General features: G+C 38.0%; 1 protein-coding gene across 1 annotated transcript; it reads left to right on the plus strand.

The window, feature by feature from the left end:
• The first annotated feature begins 68 nt into the window (after positions 1-68).
• LOC123758338 (zinc finger CCCH domain-containing protein 15 homolog) lies at positions 69-19,312 on the plus strand. Its single transcript, XM_045742628.2, has 9 exons — positions 69-288; positions 2,680-2,884; positions 5,110-5,210; positions 10,649-10,780; positions 11,134-11,253; positions 11,624-11,833; positions 15,612-15,746; positions 16,588-16,708; positions 17,133-19,312. The coding sequence occupies exons 1-9, from the start codon at positions 208-210 to the stop codon at positions 17,249-17,251; spliced, it is 1,224 nt and encodes a 407-aa protein (XP_045598584.2). The 5' UTR covers positions 69-207; the 3' UTR covers positions 17,252-19,312.
• The last annotated feature ends 498 nt before the right edge of the window (positions 19,313-19,810 follow it).

The following is a 19,810-nucleotide window of genomic DNA, read 5'->3' on the forward strand; positions in this document are numbered from 1 at the left end:
CACTCACACACCTCTAATGCTCACAGTCCGCTCCCGTTATTAATATCGTATTGGAAAATAAATTTAAAATTGTGTTTGATTTTATGTGGAATTATTGTAGAGAAGGAACCAAGATATTGTGCGGTCACAGCTGTTCTGGTGGGCACGTTGACGCGCGCTCTCGCCTCCGCACACTTTTCCCACTCTAATTTCGGCGCACATGCGAGAATGCCTCCTAAAAATGGCCAGAAAGGAGGAGCGACCCAGTCTAAAAAAACGGACCAGAAGAAAAAGGAGAAAATAATCGAGGTAGGCGTGAGAGCGAGTTGGGAAGTGGAGGCCCCCTTCCCACACCCTCCCACCCACACCACCTCTCCCTCTTCCACCTTAGTCTCGCACGAAATATTTTGAGCAGGTAATTGTGTGAGGCGAGAGTGGTGTGGTGTGGGTCATCTCCACACACCAGCTGAAGTGTGGCGTGTGTGTGTGTGTGAGGGCTGCTTGTCCGGTGCAGGTGACAGTGGTGGGGGGACAGGGCCGCCGCACCACAAGGGACCCGGCGTGCGGTAAACACTTGCTAGTAACCCTTCAGCTGTGGCTTTAGTTCTCTCAAGTGTGACTCATTGTATGTAGTGCACTTTAAATATACAAAGTGAGGCGAAGTTACTTTCGAAAAATAGCATTAGTGTCATTTGTGATTTGCTTCATAAGCATGGTAGCAACCACTGCTCACCAGCTGGTCAAATCTTATTATAAACTTTATGTATCAAGTTAATACAGCTGTATTTGGCCCCAGTCAGTTTCCACCTCCCAGGCTAAACTCTCCACTAGACACAACCTAATTCTATGGCAAGACACTAGGTTTTGAAACTACTATGTTATGACCAAATGTTACAAAACTCGTGACAATTCCAGAAAAATGTGTAGCATTTTAAGAAAAACTTCCAGAAAAGTGTGTAGCACTGATAATTTTTTTGTCTTTTTGCTAGTTTATAATGTCATATTTTTTGTTTCATTTTGCATAATAAAGTGCGTATAAAAATGCATCTTTCACACAAGAATATAAGTGATCATCATAGTGGCCATTTTCAAGACTTGACTATGATGTCAGGAGGAGATTGTGTTGGATTGTTTCAGGCACCTGACAGTGGCTGCAGAGTTCGTTGATGTCGGTTCTATACGTACAGCTGTGTGCTGCCCGTTTAATGTGTCCCAGCATTAATCTGGGCATTGTTACATCAATCATTAAACCTCTTGTAATATTCATCTACACTATAATACTATCTAAAGTTTCGTGTATAGTACAGTACAGTACTGTACAGTACTTTGAATCATGTTGGTCGGTAGCAGGTTGTTCCATTTCTGGTTCACATTGAAGAGTATTGTTACTTTGTTTCACAAATCTGTTCATAATTATAATTTGTTGTAATATGTATACAATATATTGTGCTATTTACATATGTAAACAAATATATGTAATATGTTGTAATACTCTATGCATAAACATGTACTATATATAATATGCTGTATAATTATAATAATTACAACCACTCCTGTGGTTGTAGGGTGACAGTTTTGTACACTGTTAAGATCGGGACTTATCACACATTTCTCATCTCCCTTGTTCTGATCTCATCTGTATGAAGTCCAGGAGGTGACCTAGTTTGTCAATAGCTGATGTTTGGACACATGGTTTCTGGCAGTCCTTCTGTTGATGGCTTCTCATTGTTGGTTGTCCTTCAATCTGTGTGTACTAGTGCGCACTTAAGTGTATGGTGCATAGCTGTCATTATTTACCCGGACATCACACACTCTGCTGCTGTTCTCCTATGGGTCTGCTCAGTGTGTGTGCTGTTTTTCATGAAAGCTGCCCTTCAGTATTGAGCCACAGTTGTGAGTAAACTCGGGCAAAGACAGGTGGCCCCTCCCAAATATCTAGTATTAAATGTGATGAAACGTCCCTTTCTGGTGTACCTCTAGTGACCCGGTCTGTGCCCAGATCTCTTCTTTCTTGTTGGACTGTGGGGTTTTGGGCACCTGGCTCCAGAGTGAATTAACAGGCTGGCTTGAGATCTCAGTTGACCTGGGCTTGCCATCTGATGGTGGTCAAGCACATTTAAAAGTATTTATTCTGCAATAATGATTGGTTGTCTTATTTACCAAGATGTGCCTGATTTTCTTCATGCACTTCCTTGTTTTGTTGTATCTATGCTTTCTGGTTGGTTTTCTCTAATTTTGTTCTGATTCCTGCATTCCCTCACTTCATATTGGGAATGAGATCCTGGTACTACCTCCCGTGACATGATGGATGGGTCTCTTAAGGCTTGATGGTACCTGAGTCAGGTTCAGCTTTGGAACCACCGGAAAAGTGTGTTTCATTATATTCAGCGTTTGAATTATTGTACGCACTGGGGGTATATCTTCTCTGCCTACTGTGGTCAAATTCTAGTGCCTGGACTATTTTAAACAAATCCTGAAAATGCCAATATTTCCTTTACAGTTTTATGAGAAATAACAAATTTTTTAATTAATAGAAACCAATCATACTGGGGAAAGGGTTATAAGTAAAATGTCACAGTGGAGGAGTGAAAGATGGAAATCTGTATACTACTGTACTTAAAGTCCAGTAATCTTTAAAATGTATGCTTCAGCAAATATTTACTGAATATATACTGTACATGTAATGTTATCATCTTGTAGGACAAGACATTTGGCCTGAAGAACAAGAAAGGAGCAAAGCAACAGAAGTTTATCCAGCAGGTGCAGCACCAAGTTAAGCATGGAGGAACCAAAAGTGCAAGAGAGCTTGAAAAGGATAACCCGTTAAAAAAGAAGGACGACGAGAAGAAAAAGCTAGCCGAGATCAATGCCATTTTCCGACCAGTCCAACAAACTGCAAGTAAAGGTAAATTACTGTGATTCATCATTTCTTAACTATTTAAATGGATAGTCATTCATTACCTTTAATCTATGTCCTGTTGTCGTTGGGTAGGGAGGTATCAGCCTCACAAAAAAACAGAAATACACTATACTGAAAGTAGTTGCTGTAATAGTGTACAGTACTCCAAATAATAATAATAATTAGAAAACAAGGCCTTTTCTTTTCGTTTCTTTTGCCTTACACTGCCAGAAGAACTTTCATATAAATCACCAGTTGAAAACCCCAACCCTTATTATTCTGGGAATGTGAAGCTAATTACTCCACATAGTGGTAAAATGTTTGGCAGGGGGTTTCATTAAAATTGTGGACACAGTGTTTGGAAGTTTGTGAGGAAGAGTGCTCCTGAAGAGTAATGAGTATATAGGTGAATCTCACTTAACAATTTACATGCACATTACTACAAATATTTGCTCTCAACATATATCTTAAATTTATCCTATTATTTATATAATGTAATGAATATTTATTTTTGAATGATATAAAAAATTACCACCTTTCATTGTTTATGTAGGGCAAGCATGACACTTGTTTACCTCTGCCCACGTCTTTGTCTACTGATGTTTTTGGCTCTCAGTGTTTCTTCCTGTATGTTATCTATGATGAGATCCCAGAAACCTGCGAGTGTAGACACTGCACCACATAATACCACTGCTAACCCTATCTTCCTATTCTTCCATCACTTCTACAATCACACCCAACACTACCACTACTGTACCTCAACTATTGTAACTACAACATTATAACTAAGTATAACTAAGTGGGGTCAGGCCCCCCCTAATGGTGGGGTCTGACCCCCAGATGGTACAAAACTAATAAGAAACTAAGGAGCATTGTAAGGAGCTGGAGGAAAACCCTTGCCAAACTTCAAGAGTTGGCAGAGAAATGGCTATTGGATATCAGTCCCAAAAAGGTCAAGGTAATGATGGGAAAGGGAGATAAGAAACCTGTAGGGAAGTACACTAAGTAAAAGGCAGATGCAATAAAAAAACTAGAAGTGAATATAAATACAATGCTAACACAAGAAATATATAAATATAACATTAGTGACACATGAAAGTTGACTAACATGTGTACAGATAAATAAGAAGGCTTTCATGTCAGTATATAGAGGTTACACAATGCTGTTGCTAGAGTATGGAGAGGAAATCGCAGAGAGCAATGTAAAAGTTGAGATTTTTGTACAGAGGGTTATAGCTAGACAAGTACTTGGCTGTGATTAAATGTTAAAGTAATTCAATCTCTCAACCTTAGACGAGAGAAGTTGTTTAGATCACTTCATGGAAGATAATGAGGGGAGTAGTCAAGTTGGACAAGGACAGCTTTAGATTGGGAGGAGATATAAGATTACATCGGAGGAAGATAGATACACAATCCAGATATTGTATAAGGAAATTCTTGAACCCCTATATGAGTTGTTGTCAAGTGGAATGCATTGAACAAATTCTGTGAAATTCCGCTTAATCTACAACTTCAAGACAAAAATGCAATGCAGAATTTGAATGCCAAGAGATGTAACAAGCATGTCATAGAAAAGGCTTGAAAATATGGCATAAAGAGCTAGGTCTGAAAAAAAAATATTAAAGAAAGTACCAAAGAATAATATACAGTAGTTTCGTAATTGTTACAAAGTACAGTATGTATATATTAAATAAGGCCACTAATGTGCAAAGCATTTCACCACAACAAATACCATGCCATACAAAATACCATACAAATACCAAACAATGCCGGTCGGCTGAGCGGACAGCACGCTGGACTTGTAATCCTGTGGTCCCGGGTTCGATCCCGGGCGCCGGCGAGAAACAATGGGCAGAGTTTCTTTCACCCTATGCCCCTGTTACCTAGCAGTAAAATAGGTACCTGGGTGTTAGTCAGCTGTCGCAGGCTGCTTCCTGGGGGTGGAGGCCTGGTCGAGGACCAGGCCGCGGGGACACTACAGCCCCGAAATCATCTCAAGATAGATAACCATAACCACTACAAAGCACAACCACCACTGCAGATTCAACCACTACAAACAAAGCCACTTCACCCACCCCGTGCTTTCTTTACAAGCCTGTGTGTATCTCGAGATGGAGTACACCTCATGTGATTGAAATATAATCTAGTTGAGAACAACGTTTCTAAGAGTAAAGATATAGACCATGATTAATGAGATTTCTGTTTTATATCATATTTTACTCCTTTAATAGGTGCTGATCCAAAATCAGTCTTGTGTGCATTCTTCAAGCAGGGTCAATGTGGAAAGGGCTCAAAGTGTAAATTCTCTCACGATCTCAATGTGGAGCGTAAGGTAAGTGTCGTAATTGTTTAGTATTTAAAATTTAGTTTTATGTTATATGCAAAATAATTTTCTTATATTATGGTTACAGAATCAAGTATCTTACGAATTTTTAATTCCATTATAAATTCTAAGCAGTTAGTAGTCTGCAACTCGGTTATTTACCCTTCTGCTGTGGGTAAATAGTTTGCTATTTATATTGAGATTTTTGGGTGTGTGGACTTCACCTATGAGCAGAAGATGCATGGAACACTGTGGATAAAATGCAAATGTTTATTTGGGAACACAACTACCAGAGATCTCCGGAGATAGTAGGCCTTGATTTGATGAACTAGGAAAGGGATGAGTGGCCACCTAGTCTTGGTAAGGAAAGTATCAACCTTCCCTTTCACTCTGCGACAGCTATGAAGCGGGATATTCATGATTATTCAATGTTATTAGTGATTTAATTATATGTAATAACAATGGAGGAAACTTTATGGATGAACTTGTGCAGCTGGTTGACAGTATAACAACTTTAAGGTGATGTGCAATTCTCTTTGAGTGCGTAAGTACATGCACAAAAATAAGACCCGCAGAGCAGGTTGTCGTTCTGTGTGGATTAATGGACCGTGTGTGTGCAAACCAAAAGTATATAATTTCTCATAATCTACTTGTTCCATAATTTCTTCATTTTTTATTTCTAAATATTTATACAAAATTTAGGGGAAGGCATTTTACGCCCAAAAATTTAGCAAATAGGAATTTGTAAGTTTATTGTCCCATAATCTCCATGTTTTTCCATAAATTTGATAGAACAGTTTTTGGGAGAGCTTGTATTTGCGGCTTCTTGGTGCTTGCTACCTGGCAAACTCCACACCAGGCCATTGTGGGTCATTCTAAACCTACTGGGGACCTGAGGCCATAACTTGGGTCCCCCTCCTCCCTCTGAAGAGGTGCAAGGAGCAAGGGGTCTGAGATTACCCTAACCAAGAAATGGACACCAGAAAGGTGGGCAAATCAACACATACAAAGCAATTCTCTTGTTAATTCCACCTGTGCACCACCAAGGGAATGTTCACCTTCCTTCTCCAACCATTGGCCGTGATCCTTAGTCATTTTGCTTACGTTCGTGCTTACGTTCGACATTCTCTATTATGCGCCTCTTTGCACTAGTGCTCTTTATTTCCCGTTTTTTCAGACGAGAGTTGGCCATCCTGGACTCTGTTCTTCGGGAGATTGAGGGCACTTGCTTATGAATTTATTTTGTATTTTGGTGTTTACTTTACAATACGCGCATCTTTATGCCTAACTTCCTGCGTGGACTGATGTAACTGTTCACCTTGAACTACATGTGCTTAGCGATCATCTTCAAGTGTATGATGGTGTTGCCCCTGTCAGGCCAGTTACCTTCTCTGGCAGTTTTGGGTGGGCATTTCTGAGAGGCTGACTTTGGTGGAAGGTGCCTCGCCCTTAGCAGTGCATGGGGTCTTTGATTCTTTTGCAAGACGTTAGAGATGGTGGCAGTTTTGGTTTTTATATAATTGTCGCATAGGATGTTCTTGTGCTCATAATACGGTGTGCTGCTCAATCTCTTAAGTCACCTTTTTCTCCAGGATGTTTTCAGTGATTGTATTATTTAGTGAGCAATGTTTGCCCAGTGTTTCCTGCTCCAGCTGTTTCAGCTGGTAGACCCAGAGATGTTTCTTGATAGTTCGAGGCTCTCCACCAATCTACACATGGATGATACTTAAAGGCCAGGTCCCAGATTTGCACAGTAGAATAACAACATACTGGAGCGAAAGATATGGAAGGAAATGCAGAATAGAACCAGTGAGGGATAGAGGTGTTATAGGCACAATAAGAGAGTGCTGTCTGAACATCAGAGGTTTACAGCTGTTTAACACCCTCCATGCAAGCATTAGAAATATGGCTGGAACAAAGGTGGATGTATTCAAGAGTCTTAGATAAGGTCTTGCAAAAAGTGCTGGACCAGCCAGGCTGTAGCGGATATGTGGGCCTGCGAGCCACTTCAAGCAACAGCCTGTTGGATCAAGTTATAAGTCGAGCCTGGCCTCAGGGAGTAGAAGAACTCGCAAAACCCTCTCCAGGTACACATTGAGAATTTTTACTGTGGGAGAGTCCACTATTGTTTTGTACAATTTGCAGGTGGTCAATCTTTTGGTGTCTCACCTGCAGCTTTCATTGCGGTGACAGTACAGTATTAGGTTTCTTGGCATCCTTATATCTTTTCCTCTCTCCATTGCTTGTCATTGGTTTCTGTACCTGTGATCTTAGTGTTTTTGTTTTGGTTGTTTATGGATAAGCTTCCCATGCCAAATACTGTTGCCTCATATCATTCGGCTGTGGTTGACCCCCTTGCTGTTGGCATTCGATATCGACGTATCATCGGCCTCATTTCACAAGTTGGCCATTTTTTCACCTACTGCCTGTTCATATTCCTCCAGAGCTGTCATGGTCTCTGGACAAAGTTTTGATTCTTCTCTCAGGTTTTCTGTTGTCCCTTTGGATCCAGGATTGTTTCTTCAAGGCTTTATTTTTTGTTGGTCCTTTGCTTCCAGTTTTCTGGAAGCAGGACTTTTTTTCTTTAGATCCTGGGGTAGTTTCCTTCACTCACGGCCCCCCTGCTTCCTTTCTGGCTAAGAATGAGATGATTGTTTTTTGGTGGGTTCCTTTGCTGGTTGATGCTGGTTTGGTTTGGGGGGGGGTAATTACTCAAGTGTCAACCTCATTTACAGTATTGAGTTATGTTCTCTGTTACTAGTGTTCCTTTGGTAAAGCTCTGTGGATCTGCTGGCCTTGGTTGATTTTTTCAAGGTCCATTTGCTACAGGGTTTTGCAGTGTCATCAAGTTTATCCATCCTATGGTCTCCCCTCGGGCCCATGATGATCATAATTTTTCAGCTGTGTCTGCATTTTTCAATTATCTTGAACATATGTTTAGGCTCGAGGGGAGTTCTGGCGGTCCTGCAGTGTTGTGGCTTGTTACTTAGTGAGCATTCTTGGTTTGCATTGGGCTTGTGTGGCTTTGGGGTGGTTAACTTGTCACTAGTTCCCCCTCTCATGGGAATTACTTTCTGTGGCTCTCCACTCCTGCTGAGTACCCCCTATTTTTTGTATCCATGGTGACAGAACCAAGGAGTCCAATAGTAGCCCTTCCAGAAAATCAGTGTACATCTGGAAATGCATCTTTCTGGTGTGTCTTTGAGATCGTCTTTTTTCTTTGTCAAAAGGCTTCACTTTTTCTGTTTTCATGACTGAAAACAGACTTGAGATTCATGGCTAAGGGATCGAGGAGGAAGGTGCACATGTTTCTGGTGGTGCACAGGTGGAACTAACATGAGAACTTCTGCACAACCAGTTGGTTCATTTGTCTTGGGGCTTTGCCGTCTTGTTTTTTTCTATGCTTTATTTTCCTTGTTGTTAGTGATTTCAGATCCCCTGCTCCTTGTGCCTCTAGAAGGATGCCAGGTTTTAGCCTCTGGTCTGTGGTAAATTTACAATGACTCATATGGACCTGGTATGTATATACCTGGATGAAGTTCTTGGCGTTTTACTTCCCCAAGCCTGGGCCAGGCTTGACTTATGATAACTTGATACAACAGAACTTGTTGAGAACTTGTTGAATAACTTGTGAGAACTTGGTCCAACAGGCTGTTGCTTAGAGCTGCCTGCAGGGTCACATATCCACTACACCCTGGTGGTCTGGCACTTAAAGTGTCCAGTTTTTCTTGAAGACTTCCACTTTTGTTCCAGCAATATTTCTTGTACTGTACAGTACTTACTGGAAGGATGTTGAACTTTGGTTCCAGCAATATTTCTTGTACTGTACAGTACTTGCTGGAAGGATGTTGAACAACCTTGGACCTCTAATGTTCATACTCTGTTCTCTGATTGTATCTATAGCACTAATACAGATAGCATTGGGTGGAGATTGCCGGATAGAAAGCATCAAGAACCCATCAGATTCAATTTCTTTATTATGCACCCCATACCCATCCCATAGGCGGTGGTGGAAAGGGTTAGAGAGGCACATAATGGGTTCAGAATCTAAACCCCATAGTTCATTTAGCTAAGCAACTGGCAATCTTTAGAAGTTAGTTACACAATTGTTAATGTTATATACACACATGTACTTATATAAAGAATAAGCCATACCAGAAAATAAGAGGACAACGACGTTTCGGTCTGTCCTGGACCATTATGAAGTCGATTGTGTGCAGGAGAGACCAAAACGTCATCATCGTCATCTTATTTTCTGGTGTGTGATTTAGTCTTTATATCTTAAGCCACATTATTGTGACTCATCTTCTGCATGTACACATATATATATATATACCGTACCATCATTTACACAAATACATATCAATAATCTTTTTATATCACAAGTGATTCAACAAGAGGTTCACAACAGTCACTATACAAGGCAGTTTACATCTATGATGAGTCACGCAGTTACTAGTCTTGCTCCACACCCACCCAACTGGGCGGCAGCTTTACAGTCATGTGCATGCATTACCTACGGTAAGAAAATTTGGGATACTTTGCCAAGATTTCGGGCAGTACATCATCATGAATGAAGTGCTTACACAATTCTTGTACTCCATTGATGGTGTTATCTCTGAATTCTGCAATTTTTTCACATTCCATTATATAATGATGCAAAGTATGAGAAAGTTTTGCTGACAGAGTTTACATTTAGTCAAATCTACATCAGCAAATATTGCAAACTCCCAAAGATACTTGTAGCCGAGCCTAAGCCTAGCAGTGGTAAAATCTAGAAGTCTGCTAACATTATTGGATGACCCATAGACGTGCAGTTCTTCCTGCATAATAGTATGATGATAGATAAAGTAACTGGTGTGAATTTCACCTTGCTTCAAGTCTACAAGATTTTGTTGATGTTCCCGGAATATTACTGTCCTCAGGCTGCTCAAAGGCAGTCCAAGATGGTAATCAATTCCCTCTTTATGAGCAAATGTTTTGGCTGACTCATCAGTTCTATCATGCATTCAGAGACCCATATGGGAAGGAATCCACAGGAGACAAACTCTGACTCCATCATTGATTATTTCATTATACTGTGTCTAGCTTCAGACAGAGGCATTTCATTACATTCATATTTATTTAATTTTTTTATACTTGTTATTCTCTTGGGGGGGAGGGTAATACCCCCCCCCCCCTCCCCCCACACACACACACACCTTCAAAAGCAAATAAAATTTTGTACATTGTATCATTATTTTGTTTATGACCAATGTAAGTAAATCAAGCTTTCATGGCCTACCAGAGCCAGATCATGCCACCAATAATTTTGTGCCATTTTCCTAAATTCTCCATAATGTCACAAGCCCAAAAATACATGCTTCAGTTGTCCGATACTGTACTTAATTTACCCGTAAGTTGCCCTAAAACAAAAGATGTTACCATGAATTTGTCCCCTTTTACAGAGTGAAAAACGTAGTGCCTATGTTGATGTAAGAGACAGGGAAGAGACAAGTGCGGACTGGGACGAGGCGACTCTCTTAGATGTAGTGGAGCAGAAACATGGGAAGGAGAAGTCCAAGCCCAGTACCGAAATTGTAAGTGTTGTGCTCTTCTACACACTTCACTTGTCTGCACATGATCAACCCTTTTTTAAATATTGTGACACTTGAAACGCATTCTGAAGAATTGTTTGGAAATTTTTAACACAGGTGCATATTTTTATGTAAACAAAGATGCGATAACAGAAAGTATTTATAGTTCCCTTTATTATTTTAACAGTTTCTAAAGAAACTAAAGCATTCTAATCAAGAATTGTTTAGAAATTTTTTAACACGGGTGCCTATTTGTATGTAAACAATGATGTAAAAACAAAGTACAGTATTTATAGTTGCTGTTATTATTTAAACAGTTTACTATGAGGAAAAGTTTATCTTTATCTTGTTTACAGGTTTGCAGGTTCTTTTTGGATGCTGTGGAGAATGGCAAATATGGTTGGTTTTGGGAGTGTCCTAATGGAGGCGTGTGTATTTATCGTCATGCCTTGCCCCCAGGCTTTGTACTCAAGAAGGTAAGTTATGCTGTATTTGAATTCATCAGATTGTGGGCTCAGGTTCTTTAGCAGTGTGGGGGTATTTGAGCTATAAAAAGGATATTGTACTGTTTCAATTATTGTTTCCTTTAATGTACAGTATGTATATTGTTTGTCACTTTCTAAGAGAATTACAAATTTCTAAATATAAAATTCCTTCTTAATGAACTTTAACCCAACTTCCTCAATTTCCTTGAAAAATTGAGCCTATTATTGTAGGCCAAACTGCTGTGCATTCTTAACTGTAACACTTTTCTTGAATTGAAAAAGAAATTGTATGGTGTCGGATAAAATACTTGTGTAAATAATAAAAGGTCTTTATTATGAAGCCATTAAATATTTTTATCAGGATCGCAAGAAAATGGATAAGCAGAAAGAAGAAATTAGCCTTGAAGACCTTGTGGAGCGTGAGCGAGCTGCATTAGGCCACAATACAACAAGAGTCACTTTAGAAACATTCTTAGCATGGAAAAAGAGAAAACTAAAAGAAAGGGAAGAACAGGAGAAAAGGGAATCGGATAAAAGGAAAAAGGACTTCCATTCTGGCAAAGACTTTGGGGTAAGTATTGTATATTGGACACTGCTTTTTTTGTGGTTTTATGTATCTAAAGCCATGTGTAAATGACTGTATTTTGCTGCTACCATTCTAAGACAGAAATTATTTATCATCATGGTATCCCCTTCCCTTTGTGAGTGGATCAGATATCTACATTTAATAGAATGGTTGTCAATCTGTTGAAGCTTGAAGGCCAGATGCTTGGGGCTTATCTCGCCTAATTTTTACATTCTAGAGAATATAAATTAAACTTTGTCAATCTTTCTTCATATGACATCGTTTCAAATTTGCTGAATTAACTCTGTCATCCTACGCTGGATGCGTTCTAGTGACTTTGTATCCATTCTATAGTACGGCGATCAAAACTGAACTGCATAATCTAAATGGGCCTAACAAGAGCAAGATATAGTGAAGAATAACACCAGGTGTTTTATAACTAATGCTTCGATAAATAAAACCGTGTCCTATTTGCCTTATGACACTTATGCATTGATTTTTTGTTTTAAATTCTTCCTAATCATAACTCCCAGATCCCTTTCGCAATCCTACTTCGCAATCTCAATGTCATCTAGCTCGTATCATGTAACTCTTATCGTCATTACCTAGCCTCAAAACCTTGCATTTATCAGCATTAAACTGCGTCTGCCAATCTTGACCATTTCAAAACCCTATTTAGTGTCTTGGTGATAGCGAGTCTTTTTCCATGTTTATCTCCCTTCTGATTTTTCATATCAGCAATTTTGCATATACTGGTGCTCAAACCTGAATCTAAATCATTTATATATATATTATGAATAACTTAGGTCCCAGGACAGAGCCATGAGGCACTCCACTTGTAACATTTTCCCACTGATAGACAGAGAATGGTATGCAGAGAAGCTGGATAGGTGAGGAGGAAGGTAGACATATAAGGAGAGAAGAGGGAGAGGGAAGGAAAAGAGATGTTTGAAGAGGGGAGAGAGGTGTGAAATGGGGAGAGGGGAATACGAGGGAGATTGGGACCAAGAAATGAGAGGTGGGGTGGGGAAGGAGGAGAAAGATGGCTTATCATTACATGTCACAGGAAGTAAACATTCTTCATTAATATAAGAAAATTGTGGTTTGGTCATCATATCTTCAGCCACATTATTGTGATTCACCATCTGCATAAACATTCTTAAATTATTGAGCTAAGTGTCAACTGAAATCATGTCTATGACTGCTATCACAATAGCATATATTAAAAAATATATATATATAATTAGTTTTATTAATTTTTTTTTTTTTTTGTTTTTTCCATTTTTTTTTTCTTATGTTTATCGGACGATTTGCATGAAACTTATACACCTGACTACACGTAAGCCTATCTGTAAGGGTGCCAATTTTGGAGGAAATTGGTTTGTCAACCGCAGTCACAGATGGCAGCACCTTAGACTTTAATTCATTTAATGATTTATTTTTCAAGTTTAAACGAGTTGGTACTCTCATTTTTATCCATTTTACATGAAACTTACATTTATGTAATGTTTGTCTCTAAAAAGTGTAGGAAGTGTTTTTTCCTAAGTTTATTTATTGATTTTATAAATAACAATAAACATGATATATTTGCATATTTTTTTTTGGGGGGGGGGGGACTTTGACTATTTGTATTAGGAAAACTAAAGGTGTTTTGGAACATCCCTTCCTACAGATCCTTTATTATATGCTAATGTGTCAGAAAAGTGTCATAGAATGATTATATCTGAAAAGGTGAAAGGTATCAACTCATTTGAAAATGTGTAATATTCGTTGAAAAAAAAATTAAATCTCCCTTTCTGTTTAGACTGCAGTACTGAAACTTGGAACAATTGCAGCCCTTTTCATATAAACTAGTCAAAAAATATTGGTTGACATTGAAGAACTTTTTAGGATCTATCCTCTTGTCCCCTTAAATCTTATGGTGCACCAGTTGCATTACCCACATATATACAATACCAATCATTTTGTTGATGAGTGTTGTGCTGATGCAATCTACAATTGCTGAGCCATCTCTGTATGAGAGTTATTAGCAATTTTTTGTCAGTTGCAGATTCTCTGGGAATCATTTGGGAGAATTCTTGTTCCCGCAGATGATTCTAACTCGGTTATTTCAGTGTACCATGATATGTGACCTCCATTCATAACATCAAAAGTAATTATGTATCAGAGAACACAAATCTTGAAGATTTAAAAATGCACTGGGTACAAAAACTTTTGTAATTTATTTTGTAATTTATAATCAATTATTGTAAGGGGAGGGAGCTCTAGCTCTTTGTTCCCCTGCCTCCTAGCTGTTCTTACCTGGCATGCTAATTACCTCTCTCAACATTAACATTGGAATTAGCTTCCATCAACCTCTTCCTTCAATGCATTCCATTCATACAGGGAAGGAGAACTTCCTTACATCTCTACAATTATTGTTTATAGCTTCCAGTGATGTCCCCTTGTTCTACCACCGCCTAATTTAAATAGGCTTTCTTTGTTCAATATGTCTATTTACCCTCAGGGTTTTGTATGCAGTGGTCAATATCCCCACTGTTTCTTCTCCTCAAGGTTGTGAGGGCGAGTTCCCTCAGACTCTCCTTATATACCCGAGCACTCTTAATTCTGATACTAATCTAGTTGCAAATTCTGAATTTTCTCAACTTTCTTTTATGCTAACCAAGGTGTGGATTCCATGCTGGTACTGCATACTCAAGTAAAGGTCTTGCACAGGCAATGTCATTACCAACCTGTAATTACCTAAGTGTAGTTACAGGATGAGATCTATACTCGTGGTGTCCCGTCTTTCCAGAACTGTCATATACAGTACTGTAGTTTGAAACTACTGCCAGTTTTGTCATCCACTGCCTTCTTCCCTTGTAACAACCATCTACTACTGTTTGCAAAGGAGAACTTTGTAATAATTTTTTATCCTCTTTGTTTCGTTGGCTTGAATTATGTCTTGTTCTCGAGGTTGTAGTTTTCAAGAGCTCTTCGTCAGTGTTATAAATTCCACTTACTATTTTGTATGTAGTGATCATATCTCCTTTTATTTCTTTTAACTTTCAGCTTTGGGAAAGTGCATATTGATTTGAAATCCTTGTTTAATTAATTTCATAAATAATGTGATGGTGCATAAAGAACTTAACCTGACTTACCTTAGTCACTAATAGTAATACTAACACTGACAACTAAATGCATCACTGTCATTAAAACGCGTCATTATTTTGCCAACGCCAACCCCTCTTCCCACCGCCACTAGTGTGTGTGCTCGTTGCACGAGCTGCCACCCATTTGGATCCCAATGTTCATTGTACTCCATGCAGCTGCTCATAACCACACACACCTTGTGATCATTAAAGCACTCTTATTTAATATCGATATACAATATCATGGTGTCGGTCGGCCGAGTGGACAGCACGCTGGACTTGTGATCCTGTGGTCCTGGGTTCAATCCCAGGCGCCGGCAAGAAACATTGGGCAGAGTTTCTTTCACCCTATGCCCCTGTTACCTAGCAGTAAAATAGGTACCTGGGTGTTAGTCAGCTGTCACGGGCTGCTTCCTGGGGGTGGAGGCCTGGTCGAGGACCGGGCCGCGGGGACACTAAAAAGCCCCGAAATCATCTCAAGATAACTCAAGAAATATGCCTCTCAGCTCTTCAATTGGTTCAGCTTGCTCTATAGTATATATATATATATATATATATATATATATATATATTAGTTGATACAGAAGTGACATGTTTGGCCATATATTATTTGATATTCGCAGTATTAATTAAAACCATTTGTTCTTTTTCAGTTGTCAGGTCGTGAAATGTTTACATTTAATCCCAACTTGGCAACTGAAGGTGGAGATGATATTGAAGAAGGTGACGAGTCATTTGATGTACGGAATTTGGGAAAAGATCCTGAGGATGATCAACAAGAAATTGAGGTAAAGAGTAGATTTATTTATGAATTTCATTTTTGTTTACTATTTCTCATGGATATTAAGTCTGAACACATACTAAAAAATGTAAACAAGTACAAATTATTGCAATTTTATGACACCATCTTACCAAATTAAGATTAATTGGTTATTTACTTATATATATATATTTTTTAGATAAAATATATTATTTTACCACTGCTTGTTATTGGTAACAAACATAACTTGTGTATTTTAAATGTGCAAGAATGTGTTGTGCTTGTGAATAGCCTCAGCATGAGAGAGAAGTCATGAGTACAGTTACACGATTAGTTTTCATTGCTGTCTATGTTAGCATCTGCACCTATATTTACAAAGTTAGGTGGACAGTTTATTGAAGTTTAGTTTTGAATCATTTATGCGAATACATTCAGTGCATCATGTTTTTAGTACAAGTCCTCAATAATTATACTTTAGTTCATTTGTTCCTAGAAACCCTTAACTAGAAATATATTTACGTAAAGATACAGGATAAGAATATCTGATGGGTTAAATTAATTAGGTGTGATCTTTATGATTAATTAAATCTGTTTAAGAATAAATTGCAATGGTGGGACAATAGTTACATTCTAAAGGGGCTTATGATTAGTTCACATTTTAAAACGTGTCAAAGTGAGCGAGTCGGTTAGTCTTGAGTAATTGTTATTTATTTAATGCACATTTTGCTGAAGTTGGATGTTCAAAATATTCATTGCTACTTAATGGACCAAGCATTTACATGGAACTGCTTAATTTAGTACTTGATCATTATTTTCTAGTTTCTTATTAATGTCTAGACTAAATTTCTTACTTTTTTTTCACTTTCCAGTACCGGGAAATCAATATTAATGATTTACTGTCCGAGTACCAGGAAGTTGAGTCGTCCAATGTATCCATAGCCAATCCTGATAGACTGCAGCAGCTCCAAGATGAGATAGCGTTAGATGCAGGTAAGATGTCCATCTTTGTCCTTCCATGGACAGTAGACTTAATAAAGAGATTTATATCTGACTGAATTTCTCACATTACTGTACTGCCATGTTTTTTCTGGAAGCTTTCCTCGAGTGAGTGGTCACATGTAGAATCTCCTCCTGACAACCTGGCTACTTTCAGGCTTGATGACTTTTGAGGAAATAATTACAAACTTTTGACCAATTCCACACAATTGGGCTATGATTAAGAGGGTAAATGTATACAACTATCAGTCTATATTATTTTCAACTTGAATCTTCTGCCAGTTAAGTAGGATTAGAGTAAAAGTAAAAGTCCTAAAACATATATATGTAGCTAAGTTTTCTGGAAATGTCCCAGACATATATTGTCTTGTACTTCACAATATAGACAAAAATAACAATAAACATTCTTGCCCATTAGCCAAGACTGTTGCTGGAAACTGCAGCAGTGGATGCAGGAGCTGCTGGAGGAGTAGTGGATGGTGCAGTTGGAGGAGACACGGCGGATGTGGATATAGACATAGACGAAGAGTTATTTGATGGCGACGACGAAGACCTTGACGAGTTAGATGAACAACTGGAAGATATGACAGTCTCCTAGAAGTGATTAACATCAGGGTACAAGTTGAGCCACATCTTTTTTGGCTGAATATAGGCCCATTATTGGCATAATACAATTATTCCTTTACAGAACCTTACAAAATTAAGAAACTAAATTGTTTTGGTGATATAAACTAGAATGGATCCTAAGCTTAGTGCCACATTTAACAATGGCATAACTATCTATCAGTCCATCTGTTTACCTAAATTAGTTTAAACATGTGTACTATACTGGGTAGTTAGCTTATTAAGATTATAATGCATCTACCCAATACTTTCACCAGGTTTAATCTCATGGGTTGACACACACTCCTCCTAACATTATTATTTTACACTTTAACAAATTGTATTAATATCTTCTGCTTTACATAGTTTATTCGTTTGTACACACACACACACACTGCAAGCATTTCTAATTTATATATATATATATATATATATATATATATATATATATATATATATATATATATATATATATATATATATATATATTATATATATATATATATATATATATATATATATATATATATATATATATATATATATATATATATTGATGTATGTATCGGCATCTGAGCAAGTTCTAAAGATTTCTTATCTACAATCTAAGTAACTTAAGTAAAACACTTCAAATATTTAGTAATACATAGGTGCTGAGCACAACATTTGATCTCTGGTATTCATTTTCCTGAAGTCCTCAGTGACGAACCCTTACAAAAAATATTTGACAATTATATTTCTAACATCAGTGATATGATGAACATTTGGTATAAGGTTAAATGTGATATATTTTTCAGGAAAACATGCAGGGTCTTTGGGGGAGGGGAACTTCCTTACCATTCTAATTGTGTGAAGGTAAAAGTTGCTGTTGATTTGATATTTCACTCGTGTGTTCTCCGACAGATGGTTAGTGCAGATGCTTTGTGGTTTTCGCGTAAAAATCTGTCCACATTGCATCAGTTTTATCCAGTTTAAGCTTTAATGTTTGGCGTCAAACAAAGTCAAAGGTCTCAAAGTGAGACTCGTACCCAAACAGTTACCTTGGATACTCTGAAACGGTAAATGATACAATAGCTGGAAAATAAAGAGAAGCACACTTGAATAAATACGTAAGCTTTAGAATTCATTTTCAGTGAAAATAGGTATGTTTAACCCCTAAATTTTTCCTTGAAAGTCAATACATAGTTGTAATTTACTTGTATAACTTGATGCAAATGTTGTGAACTCGTTAACAATAAAATAACGTAGTGTTAGAGTAGCAACGAGGATAGCATTGTGCATATTTAGGACTCCCTCGGGCTTTGAATAGACTGGTATTTCACTGTGTGAAAGGAGCTATAAATGTTTTAATGCTGCTTTTATTACAGTGCATTATTTAACTGGTCTTCTCGGTCATGTGGAAGTAAACCCCATATACTTTGTACAGTTTGTTGCATCATTAAATCCATTTCATATACAGTATCATAATGTCATCACATCAAAAGTATTAAAGATTAAAATATTTTATTTTGCCCCATGGGATTGAATATCAGTATTTTCCTGCCTTGAATCAAGAGCAGAGGAAGGTATCAGTTGGATTGTGTAGAAAAGTTAACAGCATTGCTAATGCACACATTATTGGCTCATAATGCTCATTCTCATTGCAGAATTTCTACTATCCTGTCCTTGGTTTTTATCAAACATTTGCTTGTATCAAGCTCGTATATATTCTCAACACTTACCGGTATTTGATAATGCTGTGAAATACCTTCAGAATGGTGGAATGTTAAACAGTGATGTGTATAACTGTTAAATGCTGTTATTTTGCACATTATGCTTTGTACATTTCAATGGATATGGAAGGCTGCCTTTGCTGTGGTGGCAATTTGTGTTTTATAGGAGGTACGGTATAGCTTTATATGCAGATGAATTTTTACCTTATGTGTACCTTGCCTATATGAAAGATGTGGTGCAGTTGATTATCCTGTTTGAGAAATAAATCCACACAATATTAAATTGCTTTTTTATATTTACCTGAAAGTCTTGTTATAGAATGTAATGATAATTGCCATTGATCTGCTATGGTGGTGGTAGTGCAATGGCAAGTGCCTTTTTTATTTTTATTTTAAGATTACTTTAATACCAATAAAAAAATGTCCCCATGTACTGTACTTATCAGCTTCACCTTGACTCTGTCATCTTTGTTCTTTACATCACACTGGCTTGTGATCCAGCCTGGGAGTCTCTCTTTAATTCTTCCACAACCTAGTTTATATGTGGAAGCCCTCCAAAATTCCCATACACTTTTTACCAGTGTTCCATTAGTGGTCTCTTAAGTCTTCTACTTTACAGTCTTTCCTTTCAAGAATCGCATGTATGCAGGCCCATTGCTCTGCACGTTTGAAATGTGTGTCCTTATTTTGTCCCTAAGGTATTCCAACGGAAAGTCCTGATTAGTTCCAGTAAGCTGAAGAAGCCATGGTGACAGACCAGGTGGGTATCACCTTTCGGAAG

This window comes from Procambarus clarkii, chromosome 11 (assembly GCF_040958095.1).
Source record: "Procambarus clarkii isolate CNS0578487 chromosome 11, FALCON_Pclarkii_2.0, whole genome shotgun sequence".
NCBI classification, from domain to species: Eukaryota; Metazoa; Arthropoda; class Malacostraca; order Decapoda; family Cambaridae; genus Procambarus; species Procambarus clarkii.

Excerpts from the sequence above, each read along its gene's own strand:
- LOC123758338 (XM_045742628.2), top strand. The coding sequence starts at position 208 with ATGCCTCCTAAAAATGGCCAGAAAGGAGGAGCGACCCAGTCTAAAAAA. Across the intron at positions 10,781-11,133 it reads CCAAGCCCAGTACCGAAATT|GTTTGCAGGTTCTTTTTGGA; the intron begins GTAAGTGTTGTG and ends TCTTGTTTACAG. Across the intron at positions 16,709-17,132 it reads TGAGATAGCGTTAGATGCAG|CCAAGACTGTTGCTGGAAAC; the intron begins GTAAGATGTCCA and ends CTTGCCCATTAG.